We start from the raw sequence: 20207 nt of genomic DNA, 5'->3' as shown, positions 1-20207 counted from the left end.
CACCTGCTGCTGTTTTAGCATTCTGCCACACACTTTATAGGAAAGATAGGGGAAGCACACTGACTGAAACCGCCCACCTTGGCCAGGCACCATAGTAACTGTTTGCCTGAGTTATTTTATGACGGAAGGTGCCAGTAAGGAGCACAGAACTAATAAACCACCACCAACCAGAAGAGTTCAGGAAAGGTCAAAAGGAGATGCCACATGTCCTACCGCCTCCCAGAATCCTCACTGGCGTCCATCTTGGCTGAGCAGTGCATGTGCCACCAGGAAGGACTCTGATCAGAATGATTGACTAAAGACAACCTGGAAACTAATCACATTACCATAAAACCCACAACTGTGAGCCATGTGGCAGTGCAGTTCTCCTGGGTTGGCTGGTGGTGAGGTACCGGGTGGTGTCACAGAGGTTAACATTATCAGTCCTTGGGCTCCAGGAGGCCTGGGGCTATGTACTCCTGGCCATCAAGTAATTAATATCTTCTATTTGTTGGAGAGGGGAGGTTTTTTACCTCTACAAAACAACTCAGGAAATGTACATTATTATCTAGGTACTTCAGTGGCAAATAGATGGTGAAACAATGGAAACAGTGAGAGATTTTATTTTCTTGGGCTCCAAAATCACTGCAGATGGTGATGGCAACCATGAAATTAGAAGATACTTGCTCCTTGGAAGAAAAGCTATGATAAACCTAGACAGCATATTAAAAAGCAGAGATATTACTTTGCCAACAAAGGTAGGTCTAGTCAAAGCTATGGTTTTTCTAGTCATGTATGGATGTGAGAGTTGAACCCTAAAGAAGGCTGAACCCCAAAGAATTGATGCTTTTGAACTGTGGTGTTCGAGAAAACTCTTGAAAGTCTGTTGGACAGCAAGGATATCAAACCAGTCAATTCTAAAGGAAATCAATCCTGAATATTCATTGGAAGGGCTGATGGGGAAGCTCCAGTAGTTTTGGCCACCTGATGTGAAGAGCTGACTCATTGGAAAAAACCCTGATGCTGGGAAAGACTGAAGGCAGAAGGAGAAGGGGACGACAGAGAAAGAGATGGTTGGATGGCATCACCGACTCAATGGACATGAGTTTGAGCAAGCTCTGGGAGATGGTAAAGGACACAGAAGCCTGGCGTGCTGCAGTCCATGAGTCAGACATGACTGAACAACTGAACAACAACAAAGTATTTCAGAGAGGAAGCTTCAGAGGGTATGGGGGAAGACTTGCCTCCCAATTCAAGACCCCACGGAACCCTCCTTGGCAACAACTTTCTTTGAGGCTCCTCTTGGAGAACAACTTTTTAACAAGAAAAGGAATAAAGGTTTAGATAAAAGGAGATTAATTGTGAACTTGACAGAGGTACCCACAGGGTCCTGCTCAATTACAATAACATAAAATTTAAAGTCTTAAATTTTTTTACCTTATATATATATTCATCATTTCTATTATTCTCTTTATTGGGTTCTTTGTGCCTTTAACTTCGCAGTCACTTTTTTGTTTAGCACATTTTTAGATTTCACATTTCCTTAATAAAGGATTTAACTACCTTTTATTTTTACTATGAGGTTGTTTTTTGTAATCATAGGCAGTAAGCGTGGAGAACGTAGTCCACGCTATAAACTGTAGTAATTGAAATATTTCTTCTTTTCTGTCTCTGTGTCTGGCTTTAGAATCTCCTTAGTGGATTTAATAAAGAGAATTAAACAGATTCTCCCAATACCACCACCCTCCATTTCATCCTATTTAACTGCAGAGAGTCACAGATTTAAACATTTGTAGGCAATAAAGATTCTCTCTTTGTCAAACACTTATTTGAATCATTGAAGTTTTATTATTTGTCATGTTTCACACCTTTTATTGTCTAAATTCTGTAATGCAGTCAAGGTTCTCCAGAGAGACAGAACCAATAGGCTATATATAGATAGATGTAAGGGGAGATTTATTATAGGATTTGGCTCACACAGTTAGGGAGGCTGAGAACTTCTGTTATACAATCTGCCATCTGAAAGCCAGTGGTGTGATTCAGCCCAAATCTGAGGGCCTGAGAACAAGGAGCTCCAATGTGTGAGGGCAAGAGAAGATGAAAGTCAACTCACAGAGAGAGCAAGAATTCACCCTTCTCTGCCTTTTTGTTCTATACAGAGACCCAAGGGTTGCCTTATACCCAACCCCTTTGGTGTGGGCAGATATCCTTATTCAGTCTGCTGATTCAAATGCTGGTCTCCTCCAGAAACACCTTTACAGACACCACCCAGAAACAATGCTTTACCAGTGATATGGGCATCCCTTAGCCCAATCAAATTGACACATAGTTAACCATCCCAGTCACCAAATTCCAGGTAACTATACACTCAGGGAAAGAATACTGTCTTGGTCAGAATGGACTATGTTCTGCTGCAGTAAACCCCAGAATCTCAGAATGTCAGTGGTGTCTCCTTGCTCGGTGAGTCCCTTTGATGCTACTGGTCTCTTGACCAAAGGGAAAGAGAGTTCTGTGGAGGGTCTCACACTAAACATTACATGCTCTTGCTGGAAGTGACATGTGTTAGTCCTTACAATCATTGACCCTAGGAGCCACCTGCCCCCAGCCACAGGTGGACCAGACAGAGCCATCTTGGTAGGTGTCTGGAAGCTGGAGAATTGGAGATGCTTGGCAAAGGCACAATGTCTACATTGAACACCCTCCTATGGTGTCATCAGGGTTAAAAACAACTTGCAAAAATTCATTAGTGAATAGTAATTACAATGGCAGTATCGGTGGGTGCTGGCAGTACTGGCAAAAGGAGAAGGGGGTGGCAGAGGAGGAGACAGGTAGCGTTACCAACTCAATAGACATGAATTTGAGCAAACTCTGGGAGATAGTGAAGAACAGGGAAGTCTGGCGTGCTGCACTTCATGGGGATCGCAAAGAGTCAGACACGACTTAGCAACTGAACAACAAAACTGGTGCTTTTATTTATTTATTTTTATTGGCCACACTACGTGGCATGTAGGATCTTAGTTCCCTAACCAGGGATGGAACCTGCGCCTTCTGTGTTGGAAGAGTGAAGTCTTAACCACTGAACCATTGGAAAGTCCCAGTACAGGTGGTTTTAAACTGTCTACCTTTTAAACTACTCTCTGAATTAATAAAAACTGTCTCCTCTGTCAAACATCCGAAATGGTGCCCACAGTGTGATGAGCCCTCAGCTAACCACACCACTCATGTACCCTCCCACTGCGTGAGTTAAATACTTCTAAAGAGTCAGTTGTATATTCTCCCAAACTTGTTTATGCCAGTTGTACTTATTTGTTATAATTACATGATTCAGTTAAATAGTGCATAATATTATAAAATATGAGGGCAGAAAGAAGCATGGATAGATCTCTTTAAAAACTGCTACTGACATATGTAAAGGCTACATCAGTGCTAATCAGATTTTAATATACATACAAATCACCCAGAGATGGTGTTAGAAGGCAGATCTGATTCTGCAGGTCTGGGTGGGGCCTGAAACTTTGCATTTCCAACTAGCTCCCAGTTGACGGTGATACTGCTAGTCCACAGATGACCGTGTTAAAAGAAAATTCTGAGACAGTTACAAAAGCTAATTGGAACTTCATTAAAATCCAGAAGAATGTGGTTTTCAGGTTGCTCTGCTTGTGCTTGACGTTTTCTACAATTTTGCTCCACTTTAAGGAAGCTGGACGTGGGAGCATGCATGGAAGTGAAACCATTAGGCTGTGTTTTGGGGAGCTCAGAAGAGCACCAATCCTTTATGTCTCAGCATAGAAAGAATTCAGCAAGAGACAAATTGATAGATAAGAAGCGACTTACTAGAATAGGATGCTTGTGAGGCTTACAAGAGGGCCAGCGAGAGAGTGCTGCACCAAGAACTTAGTGGACTATAGTTTTATAATCAAAGGAAAAGTGGGGAGGGGAGAAGACCACTTTCTTCCTCACTTCTGAGTAGACTTCCTGCTTCCATCATCACCTCTTCTTCTGTGTTGGCAGGGGAGTTTTCTTGTCCCTCCATGGTCAAGCTGAAATGTCATTTGGCACTATGGAAAAATTATTTCAGGTTTCAGTACAATGAGGTTCTTTCAGTTTGAAATGTCACCTTTCCATAAATTATTGTTTTTTATGTGTGCAGAGAGTGTGTTCTAAGGGTCATTAACTTCCTAAGCTTCCTGGACAGGATGTGGGTCTCATGCCACCAGTGCTTTATTGTTTTGGGGCATAACTCATTCTCGTGCTGCATGGCTTGTCGCTAAGCAAGCCTGCTTGGTTTTGTGGTTAAGCGAACCTGTTTTCTAAAGTGATCATTAACTTACAGAGGTCTTCCATATTTTTTCTTACAGTTCCCTGGTGGGATTAACTATTTAATTACCTACTTTTTTCCTTTACTTTGTCCCCCTCAGAAGTTGCATGAGAGTTGCAACAGAGTTGCTCAGAGTTGCAACCTGTGTCACAAAGGTTGTGTGAACCCCACTCTGGAGAAATAGTCAAAGAAAAGACCTTGACCCAATTATGAAAAAGGAGATATTTGCGGTCAGAAATGAAAGTTTCTGGTGTTTTTCTTATTGTTTTTAAGTAATTCCCTACTCAAAGCACTTTTTCCACTGACAGTTATATTGGAGAAGAAGGCTAGTTCCATATTACATGGAGTGTGTGATTTTACAAGGCTAGTTCCATATTACAGGAATTTTTAGGACTTTAGACCCTGGAGGCAGCATCTCAAGAAACCTTGAAAGAATTCCAAGGAGGCAAGGTGGGGAACCAGATTATATAAAAGTTTTGCAACAATGGGCAGGTAGTCTGAATGTCAAAAAATTATTGTTAATTAAAGAAAACCATATATCCCAAGTTAAGAAAATTAGCAGTTTTCTATATTTGGGAAGATAGTAGAGTCTTGACTCACTGAAATCATTCCTTTGATATGCATTTGCACCTCAGCTAATATCAGGGGCCAGTATCCTTTTTTTTCATATCCTGAGTTTCCTCAGGGCTCACCTTGGGGAATGGCAGCTGTCTAAAGCTGCTCCATGGCAGGTATTCTTTTCCTTTGTGAGTTCCTTCAGGGCTCATCAGCTCCTGTTGGAGTGCTGCAACTGCTGATGATTGTGACATCCTTTGTTTACTGATATGGCAGGCAATATTCCATTTTTATTTACCAGTGAAAGTCACTAACACTTTTCGCAATTAACCGGGCTCCAAGCAGATGCATCTGAAAATTCCAGCCAAGGCTGCCTCATTGCTAAGTTTCCATGATACCTTTTATATAGAATATGACAGCAGACCTGCAGCATATCTTGAACCTTGGAGTTTTTTGTGTATTGCTTTGTTTTCTAATGCAGGGAAGATTATTAACTGTGGTAGATATTCAACACTTCAGAATTATTCTGGGGAGAGAAGCAGCTGAGCTAAGTGGATTCAAAGTAAATAATCCTCTTCATTCTGATATTGCCTTCACTCAACCATGGTCACCGGTGAGGAAATGTATTTTATAGTCATAGTGGGAAAGGGGAGGGAGAATTTCTTCATGGTATGATTAAATCCTGATAAGCTTGAGTGATTTTCAAAAGAATAATGACAATGAAATATATTAGTGTGGGGGAGTCATGGGTTGAGAATTATTTTTCATGAAGTATCCAGTTGGTCAGTGATGTATTTACAACAAGAATAATTTCGGGTCCTCATCTTCTAGAGTCTGTCCAAGGACCAGAGAGCTTGCAGCTGTAGAATAAATTGAGAAATGGCCCCTCTAACAGCCATCCCAACTGGGGCAGTCTCATGGTTTACAAATAAACCCATCTGTACACACATCCTTTTCCCACAATGCTTGCCCTCCATATTTTAAACTCTGCTCTACCTTGTTTAATTCCTTTAAGTTTGTAAAGGAGTATTCTACACAAACTATTTATTTATTCTTGATCTAGGTCCAGTCTTGGCCCTTGACTGCTGATAGGTTCTCTGGATGAATTAACATTAAATCTCAAACTAGAGCCTGTCTCAAGTATTATTCTTTATTTTTTAAATTTTTATTGGAATTTTGTTGCTTTACAATGTTGTGTTAGTTTCTACTGTATAGCGAAGTGAATCAGATATATTATATCCCCTCTTTTTTGGGACTTTCTTCCCATTTAGGTCACCATGGAGCTCTGAGTAGAGTCGTCTGAGCCGTACAGCATGTTCTTATTAATTATCTGTTTTATCAGTTCAGTTCAGTTGCTCAGTCATGTCCGACTCTTTGTGACCCCATGAATCACAGCACACCAGGCCTCCCTGTCCATCACCAACTCCCAGAGTTCACTCAAACTCACGGCCATCGAGTCGGTGATACCATCCAGCCATCTCATTCTCTGTTGTCCCCTTCTCCTCCCACCTGCAATCCCTCCCAGCATCAGAGTCTTTTCCAGTGAGTCAACTCGTCGCATGAGGTGGCCAAAGTATTGCAGTTTCAGCTTTAGCATCAGTCCTTCCAATGAACACCCAGGATTGATCTCCTTTAGAATGGACTGGTTGGATCTCCTTGCAGTCCAAGGGACTCTCAAGAGTCTTCTCCAGCACCACAGTTCAAAAGCATCAATTCTTCAGCGATCAGCTTTCTTCACAGTCCAACTCTCACATCCATACATGACCACTGGAAAAACCATAGCCTTGACTAGATGGACCTTGGTTGGCAAAGTATTGTCTCTGCTTTTTAATATACTATCTAGGTTGGTCATAACTTTCCTTCCAAGGAGTAAGCGTCTTTTAATTTCATGGCTGCAATCAGCATCCACAGTGATTTTGGAGCCCAAAAAAATAAAGTTGGACACTGTTCCACTGTTTCCCCACCTATTTCCCATGAAGTGATGGGACCAGATGCCATGATCTTCATTTTCTGAATGTTGAGCTTCAAACCCAACTTTTCACTCTCCTCTTTCACTTTCATCAAGAGGCTTTTGAGTTCCTCTTCACTGTCTGCCATAAGGGTGGTGTCATCTGCATATCTGAGGTGATTGATATTTCTCCCAGCAATCTTGATTCCAGCTTGTGCTTCTTCCAGCCCAGCGTTCCTCATGATGTACTCTGCATAGAAGTTAAATAAGCAGGGTGACAATATACAACCTTGACATACTCCTTTTCCTATTTGGAACCAGTCTGTTGTTCCATGTACAGTTCTGTTGCTTCCTGACCTGCATACAGGTTTCTCAAGAGGCAGGTCAGGTGGTCTGGGATTCCCATCTCTTTCAGAATTTTCCCCAGTTTCTTGTGATCCACACAGTCAAAGGCTTTGGCATAGTCAATGAAGCAGAAATAGATGTTTTTCTGGAACTCTCTTGCCTTCTCCATGATCCAACGGATGTTGGCAATTTGATCTCTGGTGCCTCTGCCTTTTCTAAAACCTGCTTGAACATCTGGGAGTTCACCGTTCACATATTGCTGAAGCCCGGCTTGGAGAATTTTGAGCATGACTTTACTAGCGTGTGAGATGAGTGCAATTGTGCGGTAGTCTGAGCATTCTTTGGCATTGCCTTTCTTTGGGATTGGAATGAAGACTGACCTTTTCCAGTCCTGTGGCCACTGCTGAGTTTTCCAAATGTGCTGGCATGTTGAGTGCAGCACTTTCACAGCATCATCTTTCAGGATTTGAAAGAGCTGAACTGGAATTCCATCACCTCCACTAGCATTGTTCGTAGTGATGCTTTCTAAGGCCCACTTGACTTCACATCCAAGATGTCTGGCTCTAGGTCAGTGATCATGCCATCGTGATTATCTTGGTCGTGAAGATCTTTTTTGTACAGTTCTTCTGTGTATTCTTGCCACCTCTTCTTAATATCTTCTTCTTCTGTTAGGTCCATACCATTTCTGTCCTTTATCGAGCCCATCTTTGCATGAAATGTTCCCTTGGTATCTCTAATTTTCTTGAAAATATCTCTTGTCTTTCCTATTCTGTTGTTTTCCTCTATTTCTTTGCATTGATCGCTGAGGAAGGCTTTCTTATCTCTCCTTGCTATTCTTTGGAACTCTGCATTCAGATGCTTATATCTTTCCTTTTCTCCTTTGCTTTTCGCTTCTCTTCTTTTCACAGCTATTTGTAAGGCCTCCTCAGACAGCCATTTTGCTTTTTTGCATTTTTTTTCCATGGGGATGGTCTTGGTCCCTGTCTCCTGTTCAACATCACGAACCTCCATCCATAGTTCATCAGGCACTCTATCTATCAGATCTAGTCCCTTAAATCTATTTCTCACTTCCACTGTATAATCATAAGGAATTTGATTTAGGTCGTATCTGAATGGTCTAATGGTTTTCCCTACTTTCTTCAATTTCAGTCTGAATTTGGCACTAAGGAGTTCATGATCTGAGACACAGTCAGCTCCTGGTCTTGTTTTTGCTAACTGTATAGAGCTTATCCATCTTTGACTGCAAAGAATGTAATCAATCTGATTTTGGCATTGACCATCTGGTGATGTCCATGTGTAGCGTCTTCTCTTGTGTTGTTGGAAGAGGGTGTTTGCTATGACCAGTGCATTCTCTTGGCAAAACTCTATTAGCCTTTACCCTGCTTCATTCTGTGCTCCAAGGGCAAGTTTGCCTGTTACTCCAGGTGTTTCTTGACTTCCTACTTTTGCGTTTCAGTCCCCTATAATGAAAAGGACATCTTTTCTTGGTGTTAGTTCTAAAAGGTCTTGTAGGTCTTCATAGAACCATTCAACTTCAGCTTCTTCAGCGTTACTGGTTGGGGCATAGGCTTGGATTACTGTAGTATTGAATGGTTTGCCTTGGAAATGAAGAGAGATCATTCTGTCGTTTTTGAGATTGCATCCAAGTACTGCATTTCGGACTCTTTTGTTGACCATGATGGCTACTCCATTTCTTCTAAGTGATTCCTGCCCACAGTAGTAGATATAATGGTCATCTGAGTTAACTTCACCCATTCCAGTCCATTTTAGTTCACTGATTCCTAGAATGTCTATGTTCACTCTTGCCGTCTCCTGTTTGACCACTTCCACATATATCAGTAGTGTACATATGTCGATCCCAGTCTCCTATTCTCCTTGAGACCAGACTGGAAGAAAACATTTCCCTTTCTTTGTACATGCTGAGTAGGACCCCCATGCAAGTACCTACCAGGCAAGATGGAGCAGGGGGAGGAGGTGGGAAATGGGTGATTGATGTCAGGGGTGAGCTAGCTGTCAGCTCTTGACTCCGTCTGTCCATCCATTCGTAGCTCTGACTAACATTTACATTTGTGTCAAAAAGTTCATCTGGGTTTTTCCATAAGGTCTTACAGAAAATCCCGAATGAACTTGAACAATAATGGAACAATATATTCCATTTTCTATGTATTTTTAGCATTATGGGTTTCTAACTTACTGTTAGTATATAGCACACACTATGATTTTTGTCCGCACCTCGCAGGCCACTTGCTTAATCATCATCTGTACTTAACCTGCACTGAGTCTATCCAGTGGCTCACAAGCCACTTGCTAAGTCACTTTCTATGCCTTATACTGCTTGTGCATGTCATCATTTTATCTGCTTTTCTCGTCTCTTTAGCTGAGTTGAATAGGCTCAAAAGATACAGCAGACTCACATAATGCAGTAAAATAGGAGGACTGATGGGAAAATACAATGTGAAAAATGCATTTTTGATGGGTTAGCCTAAAATTGCTGCTGCTTTAACAAATGGAACATTACTGAAGATTCTTTTTAAAGAAGTTCTTCAACTAATTCTCCTGATTGTACATTATTCATTTTAAGAAACTGGAAAATACAGAGAAGTATAAAAAAGCAGTGAAAATCATCCTTGATACCACCACCCTGTGGTAATCAATGGCAACATTTTGGAGTGCTGTATTTTTTTAGTCTTATTTTAGTAGACATCTTTCCTCAACTGTTAAGATTTTACATTTTTTTCTGTATTTTGACTTTCCCCTAGGTATTACAACATAGAACATACACATCTTCCTACCATTAATTCATTTAATGGTGCAAATAGATCTTAGAGTTTGTAACTCAGTGAATCATGTCCTTCTTTTTGGATTTATTGAGTGTTTCGGGTTTTCTATAATGTATGTAGCCCTGCCTGAATAGATTTATGCATAAGGCTTTTTCCTGTCATACTATTTATGAAGAATGGTGGTAGGATAGTTATTTGAAAAGAACTAACATTTTTAAGGCTTTAGAGATATGGAAAAATTAGATTCCATTAGGGTTGTTTCTGCTTGTATACCCATGGTTCCTAAAGCTAGAAAGGTTGGGTTGAGGATATAGTCTAATTTCTGCATTTACTGGGAATTTAATCTTGTGTTAAATGCTGACCTAACATGAGATTTTCTGTCTAAGAATTTGGGGTACTCCGTCATTCTCCGATCAGAAGCAGTATATGAAACACTAATGATCCCCATGTGTGTGCCCACCTCCCCGTCTCTCCCTTGTTTCCACACAAACACCAAATTTCAGAGCTGATGTCTTTCCTTGATTAGCTCCCCTCTTTTTAATTCCTCGTGGCAACCCAGCTCTGTGGATCTGTTCTGTTCAGTCACTCAGTCGTGTCCGACTCTTTGCGACCCCGTGGACTGTAGCCTACCAGGCTTCTCCATCCATGGGATTCTCCAGGCAAGAATACTGGAGTGGGTTACCATTTCCTTCTCCAGGGGATCTTCATACGGCCAGGCAAATGCCTCAACAGGAGCAGAGGTTGTGTTTTAACCTATTATTACTTTGCATGAGCCAAAAAGGTGAGCTGCGGCAGCTAACGTTAAGTCCTCTGCCAGCTCCCGTGAGGCAGGTTCTGAGAAAGTTTGGTCTGAAGGAGACACTGAAAGAGGAGGCAAGCCTGTTGTTTGATGAGCGAGAGGTTTTTCCCCACAGGAATTTGTAAATCACTGTATTCCCATTGCTGCTGCAACAGGTATAATTTGTTTTCTAGACAGAGGGACACCTAGATGGTAAAACTGACTCGAAAACTATAGGTAACTGTCACTTGTTACTAATTCTACATATCTTGAAAGAAAAAGAATCGTTAATGATATGGTGATTATTACTGGGGTTACAGGCTTATAAGGGGGGCAGTTAACTTGGGTCTTCCAAGACAGCATGGCTGTGTTCTGTGCTTTATGTGAGAAAGTTGCACAGTCCAGGGTGTGCTGTGTTACCTTCCACCATGTTTCCTAACAGAATCCTCAACTTGATCACACACAGAAAGGCACCTCCATTAGGAAAGACCGGCTGGGCTGCTGATGTACTTGGTATTTGAATCCAGGGTTCCTGGGTGGAGCCAGGTCCTTCCCTCCTCTGCTTCAGAGGGCAAATGTTGTGGGATGCATTTCTGCTCAGGCTGGCACCATCAGTGTTATGACTAATGGAAATCATTTCTAATGACATGGCTGATTGTCTGTCTTCCTTCTTCCCTGATTCTATTAGAAGATAGTCCTTTTTGTTTGTTCTTAATTTTGACATTTTGTAGGACTTCAGTTTTTTTGGTATTTTAAATTTTTTGTTATTTTAATTCAAAAAATAGGATGTCTCTTCACCCGATTTTATGTTTTTTAGATTAATTTTTTATTGGAGTATAGTTGATTTACAGAGTTCTGTTTTAGGTGTACAGCAGAAAGAATCAGTCATACATATACGTATATCCATTCTTGATTCTTTTCTCACATAGGTCATTACTGAGTGTTGAGTAGAGTTCCCTGTGCTATACAAAAGGTTGTTATTAATAATAGTTATCTATTTTACATATAGCAGTGTGTATATGTCAATTCTAATCTCCCAATTTATCCCTCCCCCTACTTCCCTCCTGGTAACCATAAGTTTGATTTTATCTTGACCCAAATGTGTCTTACTATTTCTAAGAAAATTATTTTATTAAATATCTAGGGCTTAGATAGGATTGTTCACATTCAGTTGTTTTGCTTTGTAGGGAGTGAACTGCACTTTGGTGACAAACAGCCAGCCCCTGAGTGACAACCTAATTCAGCATTTGTGTTGTCCAAGGTTGGGGCTCTCACATTTCCCAGCTATTTGGCTCTGACTCTCAGAAGGTAATTGTTTGTGCATGAAATCTCCTGCCTCCTTGATTCAACACCCTCAGAGATGGATCTGCCTGCTCCAGGGTCAGAGCCATCCTGAGTCGGAGATGTGACTGGGCTCAGATTAAGATGATAGGAGTGTGGGTTCGGTGGCTTCTTTCACCATACATGTTAGCTAAGAAGTCACTTCTGTTGGTTTTTAATTAAGTTTTAGAGCTAAACTGCCTACCTTTATTTACTGAAAATTTAAGCCCTTGGTGGTTTTAAAACCCATAAAGAATAGTTCGTGATAAGAAAAAAATTGAATTACATATAAGAGTTTTACTTTTCCTCTCCACTTGACCTGTTTTTTTTTTCAAGCATGTGTGTGTGCGTGTTCATGTGTCTGTATGTTCATTTCATAAAAGCCCTTGTTCATTATAGGATTGTTGTTGTTTAGTTGCTAAGTTGTGTCTGACTCTTGCAATCCTGTGGACTATAGCCCTCCAGGCTCCTCTGTCTGTAAGGATTTCCCAGGCAAGAATACAGAAGTGGGTTGCCATTTCTTTCTATGGGAGATCTTCTGACCCAGAGATCAAACCTGTGTCTCTTGCTTGGCAGGTGGATTCTTTACCACTGAGACACATGGGAAGCCTCATTATAGTATACCAGTGAGCTATTTTGAGGACCGGTTCATCTGTCTTGAACCCGTTCGCATAGTCCAGTTAATTCTTAAATAAAGGGAAAATGTATTATTAATTGGAACATAAAGACATCCCCTCCCTGGTCCTAGTGTACCTTTCTATAAGGTGATATAGACAAAAGTACAACTGTTAAAAAAATATTTCTTATTCTGTGTACATTCAAGGAAATTAGGAAGGAAGAGGAAGAAAGAAAAAAGCAGATTCTTTTTTCTTTTGGGGGTATCAGTGAGCCTCACTGTCTTACCATGGGAGGCACTCATTAAGTGAGGGGAAAGCAGAAAGCTCCCTCCTGCTTAAACACATTTTCTGTATAATGATCTCATATGAATTAAAGAAAGCCACTGCTTCCTCAGAACTCTCTCCTGGCATTTGCGGAAGGAAAGTACTGCAATCATGAAATTAAAAGACACTTGCTCCTTGGAAGAAAAGCTATGACTGACCTAGATAGCATATTAAAAAACAGAGACATTATTTTGCCAACAAAGGTCCATCTAGTCAAGGCTATGCTTTTTCCAGTAGTCATGTATGGATGTGAGAGTTAGACTATGAAGAAAGCTGACTGTCGAAGAATTGATGCTTTTGAATTGTGTTGGAGAAGACTCTTGAGAGTCCCTTGGACTGCAAGGAGATCCAACCAGTCCATCCTAAAGGAAATCAGTCCTGAATATTCATTGGAAAGACTGATGTTGAAGCTGAAACTCCAATACTTTGACCACCTGATGCGAAGAGCTGACTCATTTGAAAAGGCCCTGATGCTGGGAAAGATTGAAGGTAGGAGGAAAAGGGGAAGACAGAGGATAAAATGGTTGGATAGCATCACCAACTTGGACATGAGTTTGAGCTAGCTCCAGGAGTTGATGATGGACAGGGAAGCCTGGCGTGCTGCAGTCCATGGGGTCTCAAAGAGTCGGACGTGACTGAATGACTGAACTGAGTACTAATACGCTACAAAGCTGTGATATCTGCTGAGTGAATGGCTCCCCTGAAGGTGTACACGGCCATCTGGACAGCTGCGGGCAGTGATCCTGCAGAGAGGGCAGAGGGGTCATGACCCAGGGTGGTTGCTATGAGTCTTCTCTCGTATCTTCCCCAGCCCTGAGCCCTTTCCTGATCTCCTAAATCTATGTAAGGCTCTGCCCAGTGAAAAAACTGGTGGGACATATGCTCATCATCAGGTCTGGTGGTTATAGGGAGATGATGGAACAGGATGGGGGGTGGGGACCCTATTATCAGGGCATCAACTTCCAGGACTGGCTCCATAATTTGTGAGGCCCAGTGAGACATGAAAATGTGGCATACCTTGTGAAAAAATTATTCGGAATTTCAAGGTGGTGATAACAGAGTGGGGTTCTACCAAGTGCAGGTATGGGTCTCATTGTCCATGAGACTTACCCTGGACCCTAGTGGGCCCTTTCAGCTGTCAGTATCTTGTGCAGTCTGAGCAGAAAAACCCACATCTTCATGGCTCTGCCTCTGCCCCTCAATACACACACACACACACACACACACCCTCCCAAGGTTACTTTGGACCACAAACAATTGTAAAATGGAACCGTACTTTTCCATCTTTCTTATTATGAAGACCCAACTGTGTGTTGTCTTTCTAAAGGTTCTAACGGTGTGCTTCCTATTTTGTATCTGTTCAATAATGCTACAGGCTTTCCTTTCCCAAGTCCAAAGCCTTGAATGGCTTCATAATGTCTGTAGAACGAAATCCAGACATTCTACCTCAATGCTCAGAATTCTCTAGGCCTTCATTCCATACTTCCTCTCTCTACTCCTTTCTCCAGAGAAGCTAAGCTGCCTCTCACTCAGGAATCATCCTCTGTGATTCCCTTTGGATATTTGGAATATTCTGTCATGCCTGTCTGTCCTTATCGCCCCCTTTGGCTCACAGATTTTTTTCAGCCTACACTGTGTCTCTCTCTCCAGATAGTCGCTGCAATAATGGTCTTCAAACTCTTTCACACAAGTCCTCCCTAAAATAATGTTTTAAAAAGTGTACCTTTATGCACTTTTAAGTTGACATTCAAAAAATGTTCTTTGTTAAGTCTAAACAGTTGCAAAGTATGCTATGCTGTGCTTAGTCGCTCAGTTGTATCCGACTCTTTGCAACCCCATGGATGGTAACCCTCCAGGCTTCTCTGTCCTTGGGGATTCTCCAGGCAAGAATACTAGAGTGGGTCGCCATGCCCTCCTCCAGGGGTTCATCCCAACCCAGGGATCAAACCCAGGTCTCCCTCACTGCAGGCGGATTCTTTACCAGCTGAGCCACCATATCATTTCTTATTTTAGTGTTGAGATTTTACAATAAAACTCTTTATTTTTTATATATGTACCCAGTGGAATCTAAATATTATAGTACTTTAGTAGTCACCACCATGATTTATAAAATACTTGTAAAGCTTTCCTTTAGCAGTTGGACATTTGCATGACATTTTGTCCCCTGGAACTAAGGTTCTAATTTCAGTGACTTCATTGAATTTTATTCTAAGTATATTCTTATGCAAGCAACTCTTATTCATCATTGTGTCATATTTTGTTGCTACAAAACTATGTACATGAGTAGGAATTAAGTTTTTAAATTCCTTGTGAACATTTAAGTTTTTCTATGTGTTAAAAATATGAGTCTTTATATTGTTGCAATTATTATTAATACACAATAGATCACAACATAAATATAAGTCTTTAGCAAGAAAAATACAAAATTTTATTAGAATTGTATCTCTTAGTGAGTCCGTTTCGTCCGTCCGTTCAGTCACTCAGTCGTGTCCGACTCTTTGCGACCCTGTGGACTGTAGCCTACCAGGCATCTCCGTCTATGGGATTCTCCAGGCAAGAATACTGGAGTGGGTTACCATTTCCTTCTCCAGGGGATCTTCCTGACCCAGGGATCGAACCCGGGCCTCCCGCATTAGAGGCAGACGCGCTAACCTCTGAGCCACCAGGGAAGCCCTTAAGTTCCTTTAAACCCAGTTTAATATAGTTTATTTTTTAAATTGTTGTAAAAATGTTTTCATGATTCTGAATCTGTTTCCAGTTCTTTTTCATTTATTTTTATATCAGTATTTAATATACTGGCTACCAGTTCTAATCAGAAAAAAAAAATCTTAGACATCTCTTCATTATGACAGCACATTCAGTGGAAATCACTGATGTGCAGGCAAACCATGAAAGGTGCAGCTCTCTGGAAAGCACGTTTCGTAGATTGTTTCAGTCTGAGTATTCTTTACGATGGTTCTTGATGAACGACTCTCTCAATCTTGTAAACATCAGTGTGCACAGTCTCGCTACTACGTAGTTGCACGTCCTGGGACAGGAAGGCTGGTTCACAGCTAGTGGAAGCGAGGGCAGTCTATACAGTTTTCATGGCTGATAAATCTTACATCCTGCAGAAAGAAAGCACTTTTCCTTTTTTTGCTACTCAAGGATGTGGCAAGAATGTATGCTGAGGTACCCCAGTCAGTCCTCACGTTTTCCTGTGTCGTGTCAATCTGGGCTCAGAGTATTTCTGGAAGGGTGACGTTTCGCAGCAGCCACTGCTGGGAGCGGGCCCCGCTGCAGTCTCTGATGATGGGCAGCTGGCTGTCCTCATCGGTGGATTTATCCAGGCACTGGTTGCTGTTCACATGCTGCAGGGTCAGTTTCAGGCTTCTCCGTCCATGGGATTCTCCAGGCAAGAATACTGGAGTGGGTTACCGTTTCCTTCTCCAGGGGATCTTCCTGACCCAGGGATCGAACCCGGGTCTCCCGCACTGGAGGCAGACGCTTTAACCTCACCGGGTCATACTCCCAAAGCTGGTTGCCTTTTAAGTGGTGGCATTTGAGTATTGTGACTGGGCCATTAAGTTTGGAGACATCCAAGCAAAGGTCATCTGTTCTAATTTCTTTGTTGGCAGTGTAAGAGAAAACCTGATTACCTCCCATACCGTGACAGTTAAAAATTCCAACTTTTTCATTCTCTTTTCTAGCCATGTTATCTAGACACCGATTCGTTTCCACATTTCTTATCTCTCCCAAAGAGAAATAGTGACGTGAAATCTGAGAATCAGGATAAATATTCTCTAGGTACCAAGAGAATGGTCTGCATTGGAGTTTGTGCCTTAGACCAAGTCTTGGTGATATATCTCCATAATCTACCTTTGTAACACCTGGAGAAATTATATAGAAGAAATTCTTGAATTCATCCATCCACACTTCTGCAAGTCGTCTGTTATTTTTATTGATAATCTGCCCCATGCCTCCTGGAAACGTGTAGGGTGTAGCTTTCCGAAACACATGTCCAACATGTGAGCAAGTAACAATCTCCAAAGTTCCTCTACACTGCCAAGTCCTAAAGGAAATTTCTAGGTTTTCTCCTCCCCAAATATCCATTCCAGCATCATATGTTCCAATTTCCTGAAAGTAATCTCTGTCTATTGAAAAAAGGCCTCCTGCCATTGTAGGTGTTCTCACAGGAAGAGTCCGATCACCTTTCCTTCTGTCCATTTCTCTTTGGGGAGCAGGATACCAGCGAAAGTTGAGCTTCCAGTTGAACCCGCCGTAGGTCATGTCAGAACCTGCCATGTACTCGAAAGTGTCATCATCACTGATCACATCTATGATGGGACAGACCACTGTCTTCCTGTCGTGTTTGATCCTGGCTAAGAGAGGTTCCAGCCACCCCACTGTGCACTCACAGTGCACGTCTAAAAGGGGGATCACTTGGCCTTTAGACACAGCAGCACCTTTTAACCTAGCTCTGATCAATCCAGAACGCTGCTCCATTCGAATGACGTGAACGGGTACTTTTAATTTTTTCACGTAACTCTCTATAGGTCTTTTTAAAAAGTCTCTTTCACTGGCATCATCTACTAGAACAATTTCTTCTAGCATGTGTCTTGGTGAGCGATTAATGACGCTATGGACGGTTCGCAGAAGCGTGCTCCAAGCCTCATTGTGGAAAACAATCACCACACTGGTTGTAGGAAGGTTATCTGGATACACCTTTCTTTTACACCTTATCTATGGGGTCACATAGAGTCGGACACGACTGAAGTAACTTAGCAGCAGCAGCAGCAGCAGCAACCTAACATCTGGTAAAGATCTGTTGAGTGCAATCATCTCACTTGCCATTAAATTGAACTGATTGATTTTAAACATCTCTTTCATCTTTTCTTGATCCTCTTTAGCAATGACGACTGGTTTCCCCATTTCTCCAGGACCTTCATGAGGTTTTTGTACTGGCTCTAGAACATCCCCAGCAGGAAGTCCTCTCTCTTTTTTTTCATCACATTTGTTGCATTCACTGAAGTAAAGCAGCAGGAACATATCCAAGAGTACCCAAATCAAGGAGGTGGCTAGGACCACCTTGCAGTATGCAAATTTTCTCATGGCACTTTAAGTCAAATGCAAAATTTTAAAATATATAAATATACAAAGATCATGAAAATTATTCCAATCCAGTTTCATCAGAAATCACTTTCATAACCCCAAAGTGGCTTTTCAAATGAATTCACATCCCAAATCCACATGTCCCACATCTCCCGCTTCCAATGCAGAGGGTGCAGGTTCAATCCTTGGTAAGAGAGCAAAGATCCCACATACCTCGGGGCCAACATTTATCTCTCCCATGTTCATCTACCCATGGATGAATATTATTTATTGCTAGACTAAGACAGTATTTAGTATCAATCCTGTATATTTTTTAAAATTCCATATTTAAAAGTCATGAGAACAATTTTCAGCTTTAATTCTGTTCAGTTGTGGAGACGTGGTTATAATAATTGTGAATGAAATGGAGAAGAAGTCACTTGATGTCACTCAGTTTTTTAAAACTCCTTCTAGGGTCCATGGCAAAAATCACAAAAATTATTTTTTTTAAATTATTTGAATATAGTTGGTTTACAATGTTGTGTTAGTTTCGAGTGTACAGCAGAGTGAATCGGTTATACATGTATTCATTCTTATTCAAGTGCTTTTCCCATATATGTCATTTCAGAGTGTTGAGTAGAGGTCATTGTGTGATACAGCAGCTTCTTATTAGTTATCTGTTTATATATAGTGGTGGTTCTAATATCTGATAACTGGGTTAGGTTCTCCTTCTATTTGTTTATAAAGGTATAGAAACCAACTGACTTCTAAAAGGACTGGATTGGCCCAGTTATCAGAGTCATTTATTTCCCGTTTCTGGAATGTGTAACAAAAAAGGCTTTCCTAAATGAGTATTAGTTATACCTGTCACTCACTTCAGAGGCACCTTCTATGACTTGATCTACATAGTTAGAAAATGTAGGATTGAAATATTTTGAGTTTAATGTGCCTCTGATAATGTGATACAATATTTTTCAATCCTACATTTTTAATGTTTTTCTCAAACTTCAGAGTTGACAATTTTAGCTCACTTATGTTGTTCTAGGAAAAATGACACACGAGAGGATGGATGGTCAGGTCTCAGGTCTCCAGTGAGTCCCTGGGACGGCCCACCGTGTGAGAGTCTTCGGCTTTGGGCAGGAAAAGAATTCAAGAGTAAAACAGTAAAGTGAAAGCAGGTTTATTTAGAGAGATGCATACTCTGAAGACAGAGGGTAGGCCTTCTCAGAAGGTGAGAGAAGTGGCTTCAGAGCGTGGGATAGGCTTGGAAAGTGAGAGTGGCCCTGAGGTGTGGGGGTGGTTAGTTTTGAGGGGCTGGGTAATTTCGTAGACTTACAAGTGGAAGGATTATTCCAACTGCTTTGGGGAAGTGGTGGGGATTCCCAGGAACTGGGTCACTGCCCAGTTTGGGTCTCTTAGGCTCAGTCTGTGGAGAAGGCAATGGCAAGCCACTCCAGTACTCTTGCCTAGAAAATCCCATGGATGGAGGAGCCTGGTGGGCTGCAGTCCGTGGGGTCGCTAAGGGTCGGACACGACTGAGTGACTTCACTTTCACTTTTCACTTTCACACATTGGAGAAGGAAATGGCAACCCACTCCAGTGTTCTTGCCTGGAGAATCCCAGGGACGGGGGAGCCTGGTGGGCTTCCGTCGATGGGGTCACACAGAGTCGGACACGACTGAGGTGACTTAGCAGCAGCAGCAGCAGCAAGCTCAGTCTTGGTACTATCACAGGGCCTGTGCCTGTGTCACTTAGATGCTAAAGTATTACAGTCAGCATCTGATGAGGCTTAAGGTCTACAGGAAGTCAAATCCCCCACCATTTTGGGCTTAGTAAGTTCTAACTGGTTGGGCAAACTTCAGGAGACAATGAGGGACAGAGAGACCTGGCGTGTTGCTTTCCATGGGGTCAGAGTGGGACATGACTGGATGACTAAACAACAACAGCAGCATTCATTCCCTGTGCTATTTTTAATGGTTATGTCACTCTTTTAATGGTTGCACCCTGCCTCCTTCCTTCCTGTCCCAATGTCATTTAATTGGTGAAATGGTCACTTTAAACCAAATGTACAAATCAATTAGTCAAACCAGATTTACTCTGAGTCAGAAAATTTTATTTTCCTATTTTTTTCTTTTAGATTCACACAGTGTGTGTTAACACATGTTGCTGAGAC

The 20207-nt window shown here is 41.7% G+C and overlaps 2 protein-coding genes across 3 annotated transcripts in view; one reads left to right on the top strand and one right to left on the bottom strand.

Annotated features, from left to right (window-relative positions):
• Window positions 1–20207, top strand: part of HECW1 (HECT, C2 and WW domain containing E3 ubiquitin protein ligase 1) — a 478550-nt gene that overhangs the window by 90311 nt on the left and 368032 nt on the right. The gene's annotated exons all lie outside the window — the stretch shown is intronic.
• On the bottom strand, window positions 15714–18226 carry GALNT1 (polypeptide N-acetylgalactosaminyltransferase 1). The gene is made up of 3 exons (XM_088834634.1): window positions 17742–18226; window positions 16458–17681; window positions 15714–16333 (listed from the first exon to the last, which is right to left on the bottom strand). The coding sequence occupies exons 1-3, from the start codon at window positions 18053–18055 to the stop codon at window positions 16183–16185; spliced, it is 1689 nt and encodes a 562-aa protein (XP_088690760.1). The 5' UTR covers window positions 18056–18226; the 3' UTR covers window positions 15714–16182.

The sequence above is a fragment of the Moschus berezovskii genome, chromosome 3, assembly GCF_049115385.1.
Source record: "Moschus berezovskii isolate FMDL1 chromosome 3, NW_MosBer_1.0, whole genome shotgun sequence".
Lineage (NCBI taxonomy): Eukaryota > Metazoa > Chordata > Mammalia > Artiodactyla > Moschidae > Moschus > Moschus berezovskii.
Note: the sequence above shows the minus strand (reverse complement) of the source record. Positions and strands in the feature narration are given on the sequence as shown.

What these genes read in the sequence shown, in the direction of transcription:
- GALNT1 (XM_088834634.1), bottom strand. Translation starts at nt 18,055, where the DNA reads ATGAGAAAATTTGCATACTGCAAGGTGGTCCTAGCCACCTCCTTGATT. An exon ending in CCAGATGTTAGGTTGCTGCT is followed by an intron (nt 17,682 to 17,741) that starts GCTGCTGCTGCT and finishes CCCATAGATAAG; the next exon opens with GTGTAAAAGAAAGGTGTATC. An exon ending in TGGGAGTATGACCCGGTGAG is followed by an intron (nt 16,334 to 16,457) that starts GTTAAAGCGTCT and finishes TGGACGGAGAAG; the next exon opens with CCTGAAACTGACCCTGCAGC.